The 19603-nt window shown below is 36.8% G+C and overlaps 1 protein-coding gene across 1 annotated transcript in view; it reads right to left on the bottom strand.

Moving 5' to 3' along the window:
- The window catches only part of WDR72 (WD repeat domain 72), a 219349-nt gene extending 204328 nt beyond the window's left edge, over nt 1–15021 (bottom strand). Inside the window, exons 1-2 of the mRNA XM_023227213.2 lie at nt 14869–15021; nt 4743–4849 (exon numbers count right to left, since the gene is read on the bottom strand). Of these exons, the coding sequence (XP_023082981.1) occupies nt 4743–4849; nt 14869–15021 (260 nt within the window). The remainder of the gene's footprint in view (nt 1–4742; nt 4850–14868) is intronic.
- Between the last annotated feature and the right edge of the window lie 4582 nt (nt 15022–19603).

Below are 19603 nucleotides of genomic sequence, written 5' to 3'. Positions count from 1 at the left end.
GAACCGTAAGCAGTCAACATTATAAAATTTTAGCTCTTTAAGGGATTTGAGCTTATTAACAAGGGTTTTGACTCTAGCTATGCATCAACAACCACCTGATACTATTCCAAATATTACCTTCAGAGATTCTAATTCCACGACTCTGTGTTGAGATCCTGGCATGTGTGGTTTTGAAAAGCATGGTCAGTTGACTTGTTTCTAGCCTATTTCTAAACCATTAGCTCTAAATTCTAGCTATACATTAGACTTATTTGAGAACTTTCAAAAATACTGACGGCTGACCATGCAAGATATCAAATCAGGCCAATTAATTCACATTTTTCCAGGATTGGAACCTGGATACCGGTAAAAGTTCCTTTGAAAATATTAATGTATTTAAACCATCTTGGATCCCTTTGCTTTCCCTATTTATTTGCTTATCATTTTGTTTTCTATATTAAATCTGAAAATAAAATGAAAATATATCACAAAGAAAAAATTTGCTCTTTGCCTGTCAATTTTGTTTAATAAAAGAAAGTAAATTTGTGGTATATCAAATGGAATGCTGACATCTTACCTGGAACCATGTAAGTTACATATGTCAAACTAAGACATGATATTGAACTATTAAAAAGTATATTCTTTCCATTTTCTGAAACTGTTCACCTAAGTTTGTACATAGCAAAAATCACCTTCTATTATAAAAAAAAAACTTAAGAATTCTTAAAATCTTAAAAAATTTTAATAATTTTTAAAAATTGTAAATATCTTAAGAATTTTTAGAAGCTTAAAAATTCTTAAATTCTTATTTCAATGAAAAGAAAACAGATGAAAGTGTCTACAACACATAACATTAGAAAACTGTTATATTCTTACTACAAATTCCTTGAAAAGGGGCATTTTTTGGTCATATTCAATTTTACATCCCCTCCTCAGCACCTCAGTAAAAATGTATTCCATGGATAAATATATCAGTCACTATTATTCCACACACTTTATATCTTTTGGAAATATATTATTTTCTCTTGACCTCATTCTTATTTTTCATATTTGTGTGCTTGTAACACTATAGTTTTGCTCAAACTTTAATGAAGTGTGTAGAAGGACAGGAGATAAACATGAATGCTTGCTTTGCCATCTTGCATTGGAAGTCTATTACATGTTTCAAACTCTTTTCCCTTGTCTTTTACTATACTTTCATTTTTTTCTTTGGCATTCTCAGCCTCCTCTTCTTCCTCTGTCTGCTTCTTAAGTGCTGATTTTCCCTAGATATTTGTCTTATACTTTCTTACATCCTTACATTTCACTCTCTTTCTGGGTAAGTTATCTACTCCCCTGGCTTTGGGTACTGTTATTATGCTATTGGAAGCCCAGACCTGTTTACTTAAGCTCTATATTTCTATATGGAAATAGCTTTTAGACATCTCCATCTGTATGACTCTCAGGAGATCACACCCTTTCATGTTCAAAATGAAGCATAGCATCTTCCCTCTTTGGTTCACTATCACAATGAATGATATAATTACTAATAAATTTCCCATAATTCTTGACCCAACATTTTCTCTTACTGCCCCAAATGTGGGTACTTGCTACTCCAAATATGGGCTCTGGGCCAGCAGTATCAGCATCGTCTAGGAATGCTTTGTAAATACAAGTTACTAGACCCCAGCCCAGATCTACTAAATCTGCCCAGAAATCTGTAATTAAACAAACTCTGCAGGCGATTCTGGTGCATGCTCAGGATTGAGAAGCACTCACCTAGCAGCCTCCAAGTCCTGGTGCCCTACTTCTCTGGGCTCATCTCTTGCTGGTGACTAATACTTCCATTAGTAAGTAATAAACCTTTCTATCGGTGCCAAGGCTTTTTGCCTTAAAATTTTATTAACTCTCTCTATATATAAAATATTAATACAGTTATACCAACCTTATTTTGATTAGTATACAAATGATAATACGTAATTGGAATGACTGTTTTAGTCAGATTTATTCAACTAGCTTATTTTGTGCTATTTGTCCCATTTAAAAAAAAAATTGTTTTCTTTGAATTAAACAATATTTTTTTCTTTTTTAAATTGAAAGTTACATACACTTTCTTTTATTTTTTATTTCTTTTGTCTATTGTTTTTGTAGCTACTAAACAATACTTGAAATGTAAATATATAAATATAGCTTAAGGTCTAAAGTTAATCAACATCTTTACCCACCTCTAGAACACCAGAATGTGTGGGGTCTTATTACTATATTATTATATGCTATTTTTGACCAGAATCGTGTATGTGTGAGTGGGTATATATAAATACCATTATATCTTATAAAGTCTCTACAACTTGGTGGGTTTTTGTTCAATATTCCTTCTTCCATCTCAAATCTTCCTTCTGAAATCATTGTTTTTCTTACTAAAGAACATCATTTAGAAATGTGTTATTATACTTATCCAGACTCTGTTGGCATAGTGAGCACCTTTAGTTTTTGTCTGAAGATTTATTATTTTGCCCCAATTTTTCAAAAGTGTTTTTGTTGGATATACAATTCCAAGCGGACAGATATTTTCTGTCCACTTTTTGAAGGGATTTCACTGCTGTCATTACTGTTGAGAAGTCAGCTCTCTGCTTAATTAACATTCCTTGGTAAATAATCTGCTTTTTCTCACTGTCTACCTACAGGATCTTCTCTTTTTCTTTGGCGTTCTGTTGTTTTAACATCAGATCTCCAATGGTTTATTTTCATTATCCTAGAATTTTCTGTGATTATTGAATCTGAGGATGCATGCCTACAAATAAAATAATAATTTGGGAAAAATATTAAACACTGAGCCATAAAGCAACTCTGGGTCCCCTCTGGTCACCATGAAGGCAAAAATGCTAAGTCCATAGCCAGTATCTGGGACTTCTCAAATCTAAAAATGCATTGTTGTTTGGAAAATAATGGGGCAAGCCTAGTAGGAGTAATAATTTCCAGTGAATAAAGTTAAGACTTGCCAAGTACACAGTAGCTGAAACGTAGGTACTGCCTTCATTTAAAAGTATCTTATAGACACAGCATAAGATTTAGAAACCTCAAAAGAACAAAGTTCTAGAAAATTCACATCAACTTGGTGAAGGAGGACAGCTAGTTAGACTGCAGCTAGACTCCTAGGCTCTTTAACAATATTTACAGGGCTCATACAGCTGAATTCATCTTTCATCAAAAATACATCCATTAACCCCCTAGTTTCTCTTTTGGAGTGATATCACTATGGGCAAATACCTGACGGTGAAACTCAGTAACTTTCTAGATCTTTTTCTCAGTTAGCTATTACGTATTTCTCAATTTTTCCTGCAGCCCCAGAAAAAAATTAACCATCCCCAAAATTCTCTAGATTGGGAATAAATATCTCAACATGTGTAGCAGACTTTGTGGCAGTCCTGGTGAATGAAAGCTACAGGCAAAGGTTAAAAAAGGAATGTATTAGGACATTTCACTTTAGACTTAGCCAAAGTTCAATCCCTCTAAATATTACAATTAATGATTTACTATAAGCTATGAAAATAGGTATCTCTTTGATATCTGTTCAACTAGCCAACATATTAAACTATTCTGTTTATACAAGCTGGACCTTGATTCCTCGTTATTCTTTTGGTTTTCAGAATTCAGAAGCATATAATTTCTCTTTGGATTAAAAACAAAGAGAGGCTTATCTTGTTTCAACTAGCAACCCAATCCCTTATTAACAAATGCATACTGAATTGATACCACATTCCTGAGTATATTTTGGCAAATAACTCATCAGGAGCCTAGCTCATAGTATTTCTTCCATCAGTGGGGCTTTTTCTTACAGGTAAGTCCTACTTCATGAGGGCAAGCTTTGCTCCCATGAAACTGCACCTAAATCATTGGCTATGTTCCTTTTCCATCTCTCTGCCACCATTCTACTGATAACTGAGTCCTCTCCTCTGTTAGATTTATTTATTTATTTATTTTTATTTTAAATTTTTATTTATTTATTTATTTATTTATTTATTTATTTATTTATTTATTTATTTATTGAGATTGTCACCCAGGCTGGAATGCAGGGGTGCCATCTTGGCTCACTGCAACCTCTGCCTCCTGGGTTCAAGTAATTCTCCCTTCTCAGCCTCCCAAGTAGCTGGGATTACAGGCATGCACCACCATGCCCAGGCCAATTTTTCTATTTTTAATAGAGTCAGGGTTTCGTCATGCTGGCCAGGCTGGTCTCGAACTCCTGACCTCAGGTGATCCACCTGCCTCAGCCTCCGAAAGTGCTGGGATTACAGGCATGAGCCACCATGCCCGGCCTGTTAGTTTCATAATAGCATCAGACAAGGGTACAACATGAAGACTGTAACTATTAAATTGTTTTGTAAAACTATGAAAGCTTGGATGGGTTTGCTTAAGAGCTCAAAGTGTGTTACAACATGAGAAAAGACAGACACCTAGACTTTTTCATTGCTGATTCTACAAAATTAGGCATTGGTCACTAACCTTTACCCAGTAAGAGTGCCACAAGTTCTGATACACATGTTGACATGCTTATCTTGGTCCCAATCCAGCAACAAGAGTATTGAGTGAGGGTTCATAATACTGATTACATTCCTTGGGATCATCACATAAGTTATTCAAACTTTCAAGATCCAAATGTTCCTATATGTAAGAGGCACATGTGCATCACAAAAGTTTCCTTCAGCACTAAAATTGTACTCCACTGTAGTTTTTAAAAAGGGAAGGACATGGAGAAGGGGACAAAGTTTACATACCATACCTACCCATTTTCAGCAGCACTAACAATGTACGGCTGTTTAGAGAAGTCCCTTGCTCTTGCCAAACATGTTACTGAAGCTGAATGACCAAATAGGAGTTCTTTTGCTGAAATCTGAAAATAGTGAGAGTGAGCTTTTAAATAATTGTAAACGGTTTGAAGAATAAAAACACAACAATATAGTATTCACAATTCTGATTAAGAAATTCTGTTATGTTTTTTGCTGTATACAAGTTTCCAGAAAACTGATATATGGAATATCAACATCCACAGACTAATAAACTCCTAGGCAGAGGAACTGTGTTGTAGACAGGTTTTGTTTGTTTTGGTTTGGTGTCCATCATGAAACCTCCATGACTGCTAGACCTGTCTTACAACAGCTAGGTTGTGAATACAAATAAGTCTGTGTTGATGCTTCCTATGAACAAAATGTCCCCTCAATAATAGTAGCACATTAATACACAGTTCAGAATTCAAAATAACTTTACAAAATAATACAAGAGAAAATATTACCCTTTTTGAAACCACCACAATACCCTATATGGTGATAGGAATGTAAATTGGTGCAGCTATTTTTAAAAACAGTATAGAGGTTCCTCAATAAAAATAAAAATAGAACTTACACATGACTCAGGATTCCCACTTCTAGGTATATATCCAAAGGGAATGAAACCAGTATCTCAGAGAGGTATCTGTACCCCCATGTTCATTGGAGCATTACTCACAGCAGCCAAAATACGGAAACAATCTAAGTGTCCATCAACAGATGCAGAGATAAATAAAATGTGTCACATACAGTCATCCCTCATTATCCATGGGGGACTGGTTCCAGGACACCACTGCCCCCCACCCCATGCCCCACCACATAGGTACCTAAATCCTAGGATGTGCAAGTATGCAATATAAAATGGCATAGTATTGGCACATAGCCTATGAACATCTTCATATCCTTTAAATTAGCTCTAGATTACTTATAATACCTAATACAATACAAATGCTATGTAAATTGCTTTTATACTATATCGTTTAGGGAATAATGACAAGGGAAAAAGTCTGTACATGTTTAGTATAGATGCAATCCTCTTTTCTTTTTCCAAGTTTTCAATCCACAGTTGGTTGAATCCATGGATGCAGAAGCCATGGACACGAAGGGCTGACTGTATACACAATGGAATAGTATTCAGCCAAAAAATAAAAGAGAAAAAAATCCTGCCATTTGTGACAACATGGATGGACCTAGAGGACATGATGCTAAATAAAATGATCCAGACACAGAAAGACAAATGCTATATGATCTCACTTCTATATAGAATCTAAAAAGCCAAACTCATAGAAATAGAATTAGTGGCTGCTAATGGCTGGGGGAGAGGGAAGAATGAAGTAATGTTGCTCAAAGGGTACAAACATTGAACTATACATAAGATGTATAAGTTTTGGGATCTAATGTACGCATGGTGACTACAGGTAATACTGATGGTATACTTCAGATTTGCTAAGAGAGTAGGTCTTAAGAGTTCTTGCCACACACATAAAAAAAATGATTATGTGAGGTGAGAGATGTGTTAATTAATTGGATTGTTGTATTAGTCTATTCTCATACTTCTATAAAGAACTACCTGAGACTGGGTAATTCATGAAGAAAAGAGATTTAATTGACTCACAGTTCCACAGGCTTAACAGGAAGCATGACTGAGAGACCTCGGGACACTTACAATCATGGTGGAAGGTGAAGGATAAGCAAGCACATCTCATCATGGCAGAGCAGGAGAGAGAAAGAGTGACAGGGGAAGTGCCACCCACTTTTAAACCATAGGATCTCATGAGTACTCACTCACTATTATAAGAACAGCATGCAGAAAATCATCCCTGTGATCCAATCACCTCCTACCAGGTCCCTCCCCCAACATGTGGGGATTACAATTCAACATGAGATTTGGGTGGGGACACAGAGCCAAAACATATCATTTGTGGTAATCATTTCACAATGTATTCATATATCAAATCATCAATCTGTATACCTTAAACTTGTGTAATTTTACTAGTTAATTACAGCTCAATAAAGTTAATATAAAAACGACTAAAATTCCATTAGTCATAGACTAAATATCAGACCAGTTACCACAGAGAAAACTTTAGGCATCAATTTTCACTTCTAAATTATCTATATTACCTAAAATTTCTAAAATTAAAACACCTTTCTTATTTATATTAAAAAATAAGAAAAGATCAATAAAATAAGAAAACAAGCCACAGACTGAGAGAAATATTTTCAAAAGTCGTACCTGATAAAGGACTATTATCCAAAATACACAAAGAACTCTTAAAATTCAACAATAAGAAAGTTAAAAACCTGATTAAAATATTGTCAAAACATCTGAGCAGATACCTCACCAAAGAAAACATACAGATGGCAAGTGAACATATAAAAATATGCTCCATATCATATATCATAACAGAAGTGCAAATTAAAAAACAACGAGAAACCACAGCACACCTATCAAAATGGCCAAAATCCAGAACACTGGCAATATCAAATGCTGGCCGGGATGTGGAGCAACAGGAATTCTCACTCATTGCTGGTGAGAATGTGAAACAGGACAGCCACTTTGGAAAAGAGTTCAGTAGTTTCATACAAAACTAAACATATTTTTACCGCATAACACAGCAATCACGCTCATTGACATTTATCCAAATAAGTTGAAAAGTTGTGTCCACACAAAAATCTATACACAAATATTTACAGTAGCTTTATCCATAATTGCCAAAATGTGATAGCAACCAAGATACCCTTCAAGTGGCAAACAGATAAATTATGGTACATCTATACAATGAAATATTATTCAGCACTAAAAAGAAATGAGCTATCAAACCATGAAAAGACATGGAAAAACCGTTGATGTCTATTACTAAATGAAAGAAGCCCATCTGAGAAGGTTTTATGATTCTAACTATATGACATTGTGGAAAAGGCAAAATTTAGCAAACCATAAAAACATTAGTGGTTGTCAGGGGTTTGTGGGGAGCAGGAGATAAATAGATGGGGCACAGAGAATTTTTAGGGCAATGAAACTATTCTGTATGATACTATAATAATGGATACATGAGCCTGGCTATCAGGACCAACCTCATATCTATTAAAAATATAAAAATTAGCCAGGAGTGGTAGTATGGGCCTTAATCCCAGCTACTTGGGAGGCTGAGGCAGTATATCTGCTTGAACCTGGGAGGTGGAGGTTGCAGTGAGCCAAGATTGCGCCACTGCACTACAGCCTGGGCGACAAAGTGAAAGTCCATCTCAAGGGAAAAAATAAAAAAGATACATGTCATTATACATTTGTCAAAACTCAAAGAATGTACAATACCAAGAGTGAACCAATACTTGATTATATGTAGGTTAACTGGTTATAAAATATATACACTGCTCTAGTGTGGGATATTAATGGTGAAGGAGTCTGTGTGTTGGGAGTGGGGCAGGGCTGATCAGGTATGTATAGAAACTCCCTGTCAATTTTGCTTTAAACCTAAAACTGCTTTCAAAAATAGTCTATTGAAATACTTTTTAAAAAGATCTTATTTATGTTCCTGCATCAGGAATACTAAAATTTACCTTTCTACATTAAAAACAAAATTTTAACTAAAATGATTCTTTAAAATACCGATGCTGGCCAAGCATGGTGGTTCATGTTTATAATCTCAGCACCTTGGCAGGCAGAGACAAGAGGATCATTTGAGTCGAGAAATTCAGGACCAGCCTGGGCAACGTAGTGAGACCTCATCTCTACAAATAATAAAAAAAAAAACTAGCTGGCCATGGTGGCACACACCTGTGATCCCAGCTACTAAGGAGGCTAAGGTGGGAGAATCACTTGAGCTCCGACGTCAAGGCTGCAGAAAGCTGAGCTCATGCCACCACACTCCAGCCTGGTTGACAGAGTGAGATCCCATCTCAAGAAAAAACAAACATCCAGTGTTTTTCTCCTACATGAAAATTTTAAAAATATGGCACAGAGGGCTAATTCCCCCACTATCTCAAGTGTGAAAGAAGTAAATTCTTCGTTATTTTGTAAAACAAGATGACAAAAATTAAATTGCAAAACAGAAAACATGTAAGATCTCCTCAGATGGAGAAGGAGTTGTCACTAATAAACCAAACATTGGCCCAGTGCGGTTGGTGGCTCATACCTGTAATCCCAGCACTTTTGGGAGGCTGAGGCAGGTGGATCACTTGAGGTCAGACATTCGAGACCAGCCTAGCCAACATAGTGAAATCCCATCTCTATTAAAAATACAAAAATTAGCTGGGTGTAGTGGATCTCACCACTGCATGCCAGCCTGGGCGACAGAGTGAGACTCTGTCTCAAAAAAATAAAAAGATCAAAAATTGAATTTGAATAGCTACCAAATGTCTTGTGGGTAATGAAAATCTATTTTCCAAATGAATTAATATGAATTATGTTTTTTCTGAACTATACAAACATACATAGATGATAACTCACCCATATTAATGAGGACAAATTATTTCATGACGTAATTGTTCTCTGCCTTTATATCATTTCTATCATAATCAGAGATATTTCCCTCTTAAAAGGTCTGTTGTCAGATTAACTTTTTAGTGCTACAAGAAGTGTTTTGTGGTTGATTAGAATCCTGCACAATTCAAGTTCGCTCTACCTTTTACCTGAGAAGTCCAGAAGGTTCCATCTCAGAGAACAACGTACCATCTCTCCCTGTCATCACGCTCACGGGTGCATATCCCTGGGCATTTAATGCCTTTCCAGGCTATTAAAAGCCAAATTAAGCAATAAAGGAGGGAACATCAAGGATATTCCCTCATCCAGAGAAAATCTACCGTGGACAAAACATCAGAACAGAATATCATGGCCTTTCATATAAAGTCCTCATTCTACTACTAAATCCCCATATATATTTGAATAAGCTAAGACAGTTCACTAAAATTTCCTCATTTACCATGTTGTAGAACTGCCATGAAGAATAACAAAATTTAAAAATTCTACAATCACACTTAGTCATTGCCATGATGAAATCCAGGAGACCTTTCCTGTTGTCCATTAGCTCTACTTTTATGAAGCATTGGTTCCTCCTGACCACCACCCTCACCTCCAGGTACTTCCAACAGTACAGTGGGAGACTGAGAAGAACACACAACTTGATGAATGTATTAGTCTGTTTTCACACTGCTGATAAAGACATAGCTGAGACTGGGCAATTTACAAAAGAAAGAAGTTTAATGGACTTACAGTTCTATATGGCTGGGGAGGACTCCTGATCATGGTGGAAGGCAAGGAGGAGCAAATCACATCTTACCTGGATGGCAGCAGGAAAAGAGAGAGGTTGGGCAGGGAAACTCCCCTATTTAAAACCATCAGATCTTGTGAGACTAACTCACTTTCACGAGAGTAGCACGGGAAAGAACAGCATCGTGATTCAATTATCAACCACTGGGTTCTTCCCACAACATGTGGGAATTGTGGGAGATACAATTCAAGATGAGATTTGGATGGGGACACAGCCAAAACCACATCAGTGAACATCTACCGTATTCCAGACAAAAACACAGTCACAGGGCAGTGTTTAAATCCCCATTTCACAGGTGAGGAAATTGAAGCTCAAAGAACGTAAGTCCTTTGCCCAATATCACAGAGTTGGTAAATATCAGGGCTGGCACTTGACTCAGATCTCCATTCTTTTTCTCCACACATTGCTCTTCTTCATTTTGTTGTTTCCTTCTGAGTGTTAGACAGGCGGAAGAGCAGAACATAGCAATACTAAGGGAGTCTATCTGAGAGGATACTCACCTCACCTTTCTCTACGCTTAAAGGTGTAAAGAAAACCAGCAATCAATACCAGAAAACCCAAGTAAGGAATTTGCTGGCATGAGATTTGGAGAAGCTCCTCACTGGTAGACTTTACAAAATTTTGGGGAAACTAGAGGGCTACGGGAGTCAGACTTTGGACTCGAAGACAGAATGTATAACCTAGGCATGCAGTGAGAAGCCCAAGAGAGGGAGACATTTATTCTCTAGCTCCCCTGCACCCTGCCATCCCACTGCACATGGTCAAGGAAAGACTGAGGCACATCTTCAATCCCCTATTGAATACTTGGGCACTCTGAGATATGCAGAATTTACACCACCTTGTTCCCTCTCCATTCCTATTCTCCAATCCCTTTTATCCCATATGCAAATGAATAATACCATCATTCTACCAGTCCCACCCAGCTCCCAAACTGCAAATCTGGGAAAGATCCTTGGCTGTTCCTGCTCCCTTACCCTACATCTAATCAGTTTCTCAGTTCTGTCCATTCTGTCTTCTTAATGTCTTTCCAGTTTTCATCTCCTCTTCATCCTCACTGCCACTGATTTGGTTTATCCTCAAAACCTTTCTTGAATAAATTACAGTAGAAGTCTGATAGCCATAGTCCCTGTCCCTGATGTCATCTCCCCCTTTCTCCAATATGCCCTTCACATTGCTAGCAAGTGATCTTCTAAAACCCAGATACAATTGAATAGTATTATGCTATCTTCTCACATAAAATATCCTTAAAGCCCTCAAAATCACCACTGCTTTTACTAATCTTGTGCTGTTAGCTCTATCTAGTGAAAAAACAAAACAAAACGTATAAACCCTTCAACCTGTGGGATTCCATGCTGGACCCATCCTGTCCTTTCCAGATGAGCCTGTCACCTCTAATTCACTATGTATGCTCCAGGTCTACTCAACTACTTTTGCCAGTTCCCTTAAGGCAAAATGCTCACGTCTTTCACACACACTTGTCATTCCCTGTGTCTGCAAACTAACCTTCAATTCCTGTGCATTCTTTAGAACTCAACTCAAGCATCACTCTCAGAAAGGCTTTCCATTCAAAACCATAACAAGATACCACTTCACACCCATTAGAATGGCTATTACAAAAAAAAAGTAAAAAAGTAACTAGCACTGGTGAGGATACAGGGAAACTGGTTGCTCTGTGCACTGCAGGTGGGAATGCAAAGTGTGCAGCCACCATAGGAGTGCCTCAAAAAATTTACAATAGAATTACCACCCCATAAGTATATACAATTATGTGTTAATTAAAAATAATTTCAAAAATAGAATTACTATATGAACCAGGAATTCCACTTCTCAGTATGTACCCAGTAGTTGAAAGCAAGGATACAGCTACATGTGCACCCATGTATATAGCAGCACCATTCACAACAGCCAAAAGGTGGAAGCAACCCATGTATGTATCTGTAGATGAACAGATAAAGAAAATGTGGTATATACATACAGTGGACTATTATTCAAACTTCAAAAGAAAGGAAATACTGTCATATGCTCCAGCATGAATGAACCTTGAAGACATTATACTAAATAAAATAAGCCAGTCACAAACAGACTAATACTGTATGATTCCACTGTACAGGAGGTATGTAGAATAGCCAAATTCAGAGAGATGGAAAGTGTCTCAGTGCCTTACAACTTCCTATTTACAAATCTGTCTCCCGCACTGGACTCCGAGAGACTTGGAGGAGGATTTGTGCCTAGAACAAAAAGTACCTGTGTAGTTTCCCTAATGACAGCGCAAATAAGTGTCCCTGGTTTGTCTTTCCATTTTGCATGGTGGCAAGCGAGTGTTTAAGACCACAGAACCTGATGTATTCTCTTACCTATGTACTTTTGGAGGGGGAAAGAACTTTCCAAATTTAATATGAAGAGAAAATGAATGGCTCCCTGTTCACTTTACAACCTCCCATGCCTGAGTTCCTTCTCTTCTTCCTACCATCCTCTCCCTGAGATGCTGCCCTACAGTGACTCAGTCACCCATATAGTTATGTCCTTTTTTACAGTCTCTTGTGTCCTCAAGGACTCCTTTTTTTCTATCCCTACCCAAATTATTCCTTTATATACACATTTTTTAAACAAAAATAAAATTAAACCACTAAGCATTAACCCATTAAACTACTCACTTGACCACCTTATGGATAACAAGAGGATTTGTTGAGAACTGAAAAATGCCCTTGATTTTCTTTAGTCTGGAGTTTTTCCTACTAATAGTTGATCAGTTGCAATGTGGGGGCAAGATTCATGGAAAAATAAGAGATGCTGTTTATTCAATCTGGCTCGATGGTTAGCCATAGAAAATGTTCAGGAAAATCTTTACATGGAGTATCTCACATTCATACTAAGCAATAACTTCTTTGTGTAATTAACTTTTGTACAGTGTCCTCACAGTGAATTTCAAAAACACAAAGCTGATCCCATCCCCAACTTAAATCTCCTCAATAGCTCTCGAGAATTCAATATAAAGTCCTTCACTTGTCATCTAAACTTCTCCAGGTCGAGGTCCCCGTCTTCCCCTCTGGACTTACCTCTCTTTGATCCTTTTTCACACCTAGGTTAAGGCAACAGACAGCTCCTCCCTTTCCTCCAAGCACAGGCAGTCTCCTTAATGTAGAATAACTTTGCTTCTTCCACTCTCACCAATCTAATTCCTATTCCCAGCCCATATCTCTATCCCTGGATTTCTCTGTATCAGCACTCTTGGCATTTGGAATGGAAAAATTATTTATTGTGAGGAATTGCCATGTGCACTATATGACATTTGTAGTATCTCTGGCTCCACCCACTACATGCCACCAGTATCTCTCGTCCTTCAATAGTTACAACCAAAATGTGTGTAGATAGTAACAGATGTCTCTTGGGAGGAAAACTGCCCCCCGTAAGCACCACTACTCTGAATCGAAGCAGAGGACTTGCTCCTAAGAGATGCATGGCATAACTCCTCCACTGAATATGGAGTGCAGACCATTCCCTACTTACAGTACCTTATATCATAACTGTGCCACAGTAGCCCATTTTTTTCTATACTGCATTGTAACTTCCTGGGCAGTCAGCACCAGGTCTTATCATTCACATTTGAACTTACGAATGAGTACCCAACATACCACACAATTTACAGCATGCAAACAACAAATGTATGCTAAACAAATGTTGAATAAATATTAGCAATGCCTTTATAAATATGAAGATGCTAGAATTCCAAATGTCTTAATCTTAAGTAACCTACATATTATTACACAACTATTCCACCCAGAAAATAATACACTGAAACATTGAAAATAAGTAAGACATTTTAGTCACTTAGAAGTCGGAGTTTAAACTATAATAGAAACTTAATGTTTTAATTTTCAAAGGGGGCCACTATTTTTAAAGCACAACCGTTGCAATAATACCCATCTTTCCTTCAAGAACGTTCATTAACACTGAGCTGAGCTGGTCTGCTATGCAGTTCTTGGCAGTCCTGTGGTAGAACTGTTCAGTGATGGGAGATGTTAATTAATTACACTATAAAATAGAATTACAATTAATTGTTAATTTAGGTTTTAAAGTGACAAACTTTAAAGGCTAAAAATAGTCTTTGATCTTTAAAAGGCTTCTTAATGAGGGCAGTATACTTTAACTACATCATTAGTTTAAATGTTCAAATTGGGTCTAGAGACTGCTAGAGTTAAGCAAATATCTATTCCGATATGTTAAATGTTTATGACTTGAGACAGGGACAATTAATTGCTAATCAATGGGCCAAATCCTAGGTGAGGTCAGGTTCTGAAATAGAAGGACGACAATAGTAAATTGGATTTAGAGCATTTCGATGTGATCTGTAAAAATCACAGGCAGGCAGAGACTAAAAGAACAGCAAGCAGGCCAAACCAGTAGAAACACCCAGATAATTAAGATATTACTCATTTAGTTAATCTTGGCTTTCAAGGGTGCCCTTTGTTTAGATTAATGAGCCATAATTTTTAGAATTATACTTACATGCCTGTAGTTCAGTTACTTAAACATGTAATTCAGGATATAAAATAGTAAAACTCAGTATAGCTTAAAGGATGATAACACTTAGCTGGTAGCTAAGATTAGCAATATTCACAATATAATTTTCAAACATGATCTTGATCAATCATATAATACTTTATTTTCTGAAAATTCAGAAGTAAAATCAATTTATTACTTTAATAAGCATCTTTTTAACAATCATGCAAATCTTCCACTGTCATTGCAGACAGAAAATGCAAGTTGTGCCTATTTTGTGAGTGGTGTCTGTTTCAGTATCAGTAGCTTTCACTAACCTTTAGTTCATGTGAGAGATTCCACAGACAGAGCTGACCCTCTTGACTTCCAGTCACAATTGTTCGCTGGTCATCAGTGATCATGATGGCAGTGATGCTGTGGGGAGGGGCCTTCTGTCCCCAGAGTGCCACTGCCTGCAGGGAAGTCCTCATTTTGGGCGAATCCTGAAAATACAAAGAATGAAAGAAGCATACATGGTCACCTTTTTGAAATTTGAGGAAACTGATAATATTACAAAGCAGATTTATGATGACCCAAACTTCAATGACGTGTTCTCCCAGGGCTATGGAAAACGGTGCTTCCCCATCAGTTAGAAGAGAAAGTAGTCATCAGACACTGAAATTACCATGCATGCTGCTAATTCATCAAACAAGAATGAATTATCTTCTAATTCCTTATTATCGATGAAGAGAAAGAAAGGAATAGTCTATTCACTTCACACCCAGCTCTTCCTATGGCTACATCTAACTTGCTACAAAGTCCTGCTGGGTCTCTCAAGCAGCATACAGCTGTCTACATGGTATAATTTGAAGCCAGCTTTGCAAGCTCTCTCTCCCTAGAAATGTTACCTCATCTAGGTAATAAATACCTGAAATTGGTGAATTTGTTATTAAAAAAATAAATCTTTCCCATAAAAACAGTGTCTCCTAGTCTTCAAAGATTCATGTATGACTGTCATGATTTCTGCCATATTCTATTTTAGTAATAATTTTTATTTTACCTATTTTTATACTTGGTATCTTCCTAAACAATAATCTTTACGAAATTACTACATTCATATGTTAATTGCAAGGGTTAAAATGAATACGTAAGTATAAATAAATGTTGCCTATGACCACCCAAAGTATCACTCAGTGATGTGTGCATTACATTTTGTGAAACACTGAGTTAAATATTCTCCCCAAATGGTCATTCCTTCCTGAAACACAAACAATTTTGGGAGGCAATTTAGCATTATATATTTAATCCCATTAAAAATATCAAAAAGAGAGGAGAAAAGGGCCAAGCATACTTCCCACATTGCTTTGAGAGTCAAGAAAATGACAGCCTTCTGTCCTACAGGATTTCTGTTGCTAAACCACCAAAAGGGTAAATACCAATATAAATTTTTAAAACTTATGATACATGTTATTTCTAATGTTCAATTATATATGTCTACACACACAAATATACATAAACATGGGTGTGCACTGACACTATGAACACAAATTTTCCTTGTAGTTCCATTGTCTGGAATTCAGTATCTAGTTCCCCATTTTCACTTCTTAGGTCAATATGTTAGTCTACCTAGTCTATGATACACTTGCATTATTCTAACTGCCATATCCAGGCACCACGAGGCCAAAGTTTCTATAGGAAATGTTCTGAGCATTGTAATTCTGAATGCCAGGATTATACATATTAATCATACAACAAAGCTAACCAGAGAGTTCTGATTTCAATAATATTGTAACCAGAACATGGACCTTCTTCTGCTTCAAACACAGAGAAAAATGCATTATACCTATTTTTAAGTTGCTGCTTCATGACCAAGCTTATAAATAAGTCTAGAAAATCCCAAGCAGTGAAAAACTAAGAGAAACCTGAAAACCGATACGATAAGTATTGTAACTAAATTAGTATGTGGCTTTTTTGGCTAGGAGTTTGCAATGTTAATTAATCCCTATGTAAGGATAGGAAGCAAAGCTCTCAGAAGTGGCCTTGCTCAATGAAATGGGAACAGAAAAACTACCCCAGGAAGATAAGAAAGTGTATTTCCAAATCTCCCAAGAAAAATCTGTCAAGCCTGAAGTACAAATGGGTTGGGAGTAAAAAAAAAAAAAAAAAAGTATTATAGATAATTCCAGAAAGGATTTCTTCACATGGGGATTCTGGAATTATATATAATACTTTTATTAATAATTATACATACAAAATGGTTTCCAGTTCAATGATACTATTGGGAGGCTTGTGAGAAACACTACAGACCTATTTCAACATGGTGAAACTCCCTCTCTACTAAAAATACAAAAATTAGCCAGGCACGGTGGCGCACACTGGTAATCCCACCTCGGGAGGCTGAGGTGGGGAAATCTCTTGAACCCAGGAGGTGGAGGTTGCAGTGAGCTGAAATTGCACCACTGCACTCCAGCCTGGGCTACAGAGCAAGACAGGGGGAAAAAAAAAAAAAAAAAAAAAAAGACCATGACAAGTATTAAGAAGAATATACAGCAACCGGAACTCAGACATTGATGGTGGGAATGTACAATGGAAAACAGTTTGGCAGAAAGAGGTCAGTGATTGCTCAGGGAAAGAAAGAACAGAGAAGAGTGAGATTACAATGGGGAGTAAGAAAACTTTTGAAGGTGGTAGATAAGTTCATTAATTTAATTATGGTAATGGTTTCATGAGTGTATACATATATCAAAACTTAATGAAATTTTATACTATAAATGCATTTATGTAGACACACAAATATTGTGTGTGTCAATTACACTTCAATAAAGTTGTTGAATGTTTTACTTAAGGCATTCTGAAAGACACTGTCACTATCGAGAGTGAATGGGATTTCTGTAAAACAAGTAGCCCCAGTAGCAAATAATCTTGCAATAAAAAATTACAAAGCATTCAAGATAAACCATGAGCAAACAGAAAGATTAGTACCCCAGGAACTAATAATAAGTGAACAATCTAAAACATATTTCAAAAGAAGAACAAATATAATAAATTATTATAAATCAATAAATAGACAACAGATGAAATTAAAAACCCAAAGAAAAAAAGCCTACAAAAAGGTAGACTTTTAAAAGAAACAAATATTACTTCTAGAAATAAAACATAATCGTTAAAATATAACAAATCTCAAAAGGACAAGTCAGAATAGACTCAAGTGACGGGAGAATAATTAACTTCAATACAATTTTCAGGAAATGTCCCAGAATACAGCAAGAAGTCATTTTAAAAAAACCCTGAAAATGTTGAGTAAAAAGAATTCAGAGACATTAAGACTAATCAGAGATGTTAAGAGATATAAATGCTAAGTGAAAAGACCCCATATTTATCTAATATAAGCTCCCAAAATGATAGAACCTTTTCCCTTCTTTGCTAATTCACTCCTAAAGCCATCGAGTATTAACAGAACAGAGCAAGAGTGGAGTGTTGGAGTTCAAATAGTACGAGGAGGGTATCAGGATAGGAAGACAGTGGAGTCAGAGCCCAGGGATGGTGAGTGAGGTGTCCAAATGTGGGGGCAGCTGCATGTGAGGGGCAACTGCATGTGAGCTGCAGTCCCTAAGCAGGGTGAAGAGGAATAATGTATACAGGGCTGTATGGCACTGGGTATTGGAGCAGGAACAAGTGAGAAAGGAGCTCACATAATGAGGTTCGTCAACAAGGAGTGTCATGAGTCTAACAGGGGTGAGGACAGTGAAGGAAGTGGCCCTGCTATGAGGAGCCAGAGCCTGGGCAGGGTAAGGAGGACGTCCATTTACAGTCATGGTCTGGCACCAAGTGTTGAAGCCCAGGGAGGATAGGAAGGCATGCATGCACACTGGGGGATGTTCAGCATCCTGAGAACACTGGTAGGATCAGAAAGGTTGTTGCCTGAAAGTGTAATCAGACATAGTAAAGGAATACAGGGGTAAGCAGGATCTTCACACATTAGGCAGTTGACAGGTCCACAAGGAGTGTTAAAGCCATAAAATGATCAGGAGGGCATCCACACAGGGGACAGGGCAGCACATTTACAGGAAATTGGTTACATAACAGACTGATCAAATAATTACTATATTGCTCATTTATAACAAGAACCAGATTTCTTACTGTTAGAAAAAAGAGTTAGAAATATGGAAAGGAAAAAACTTGAATGATCCCTATGATACTGGAGTCGAATTAGAGGAATTGGTGTAAAATAAAGGTAGATGTAAAACACACACACACACACACACACACACGCAGACTTGCCATCTCTGTTGGCTGGAGTCCTGGGAGAAGCAACACTCCAATAGCAATGAGCTTACGTAGCATCTCTAAATACTATTCTACACTAAAAAGGAATCAGGTTTTATTGGGAAACTGGTTGATTCCAGGCCTGGAGCAGGGAAACACAAGATGATACTGGACTAAATTGCTCTTAAAACAAGGAAGTGCTCAAAGAGTGAGGATATATCAAAGGGACACAGAAGTCTGCTTGAAGGAGCCCCCACCAGCCAAACCATGGACAATTTGAGCATCAAAATAATGCTAGCAACAGAATAAATGAATAAATGGATTAAACTTACTAGTTAAAAGACAAACATTCTCAATTAGAATATGTCCTACTATATCTTACTTACAAAAGATTCCTAAAATATTAACACAGAAAGGTTGAAAATAAACAGGTGAATAAGAATGTACCAGGCAAATGGTAATAAAAGAAAACTGATGTAATATTGGACAAAATGGGCTTTAAAGCAAAACCACTATGGGGGGGGGGGGAGTGATCACCATATAATGATTAAATAAGTCATTCACCAGCAAAGGATAACAGTCTCTAGATACTCAACAGCAGAGTCTCAAAATACATAAAACACCATATTGCATAATTACTAAGAAAAGTTGATAAATTAACTATGACAGAGAGAAATTTTACATGTCTCAATTAGTAATAAATAGATCAAGTAGACAAAAAAAAATTAAGGATATTAAATACTTGAACCACACAACCTGTATTAGTAACATCATGAAAATGTATGGATTCCTGCACCTAGGAATTAA

Source organism: Piliocolobus tephrosceles, chromosome 6 (assembly GCF_002776525.5).
Source record: "Piliocolobus tephrosceles isolate RC106 chromosome 6, ASM277652v3, whole genome shotgun sequence".
NCBI lineage: Eukaryota > Metazoa > Chordata > Mammalia > Primates > Cercopithecidae > Piliocolobus > Piliocolobus tephrosceles.
Note: the sequence above shows the minus strand (reverse complement) of the source record. Positions and strands in the feature narration are given on the sequence as shown.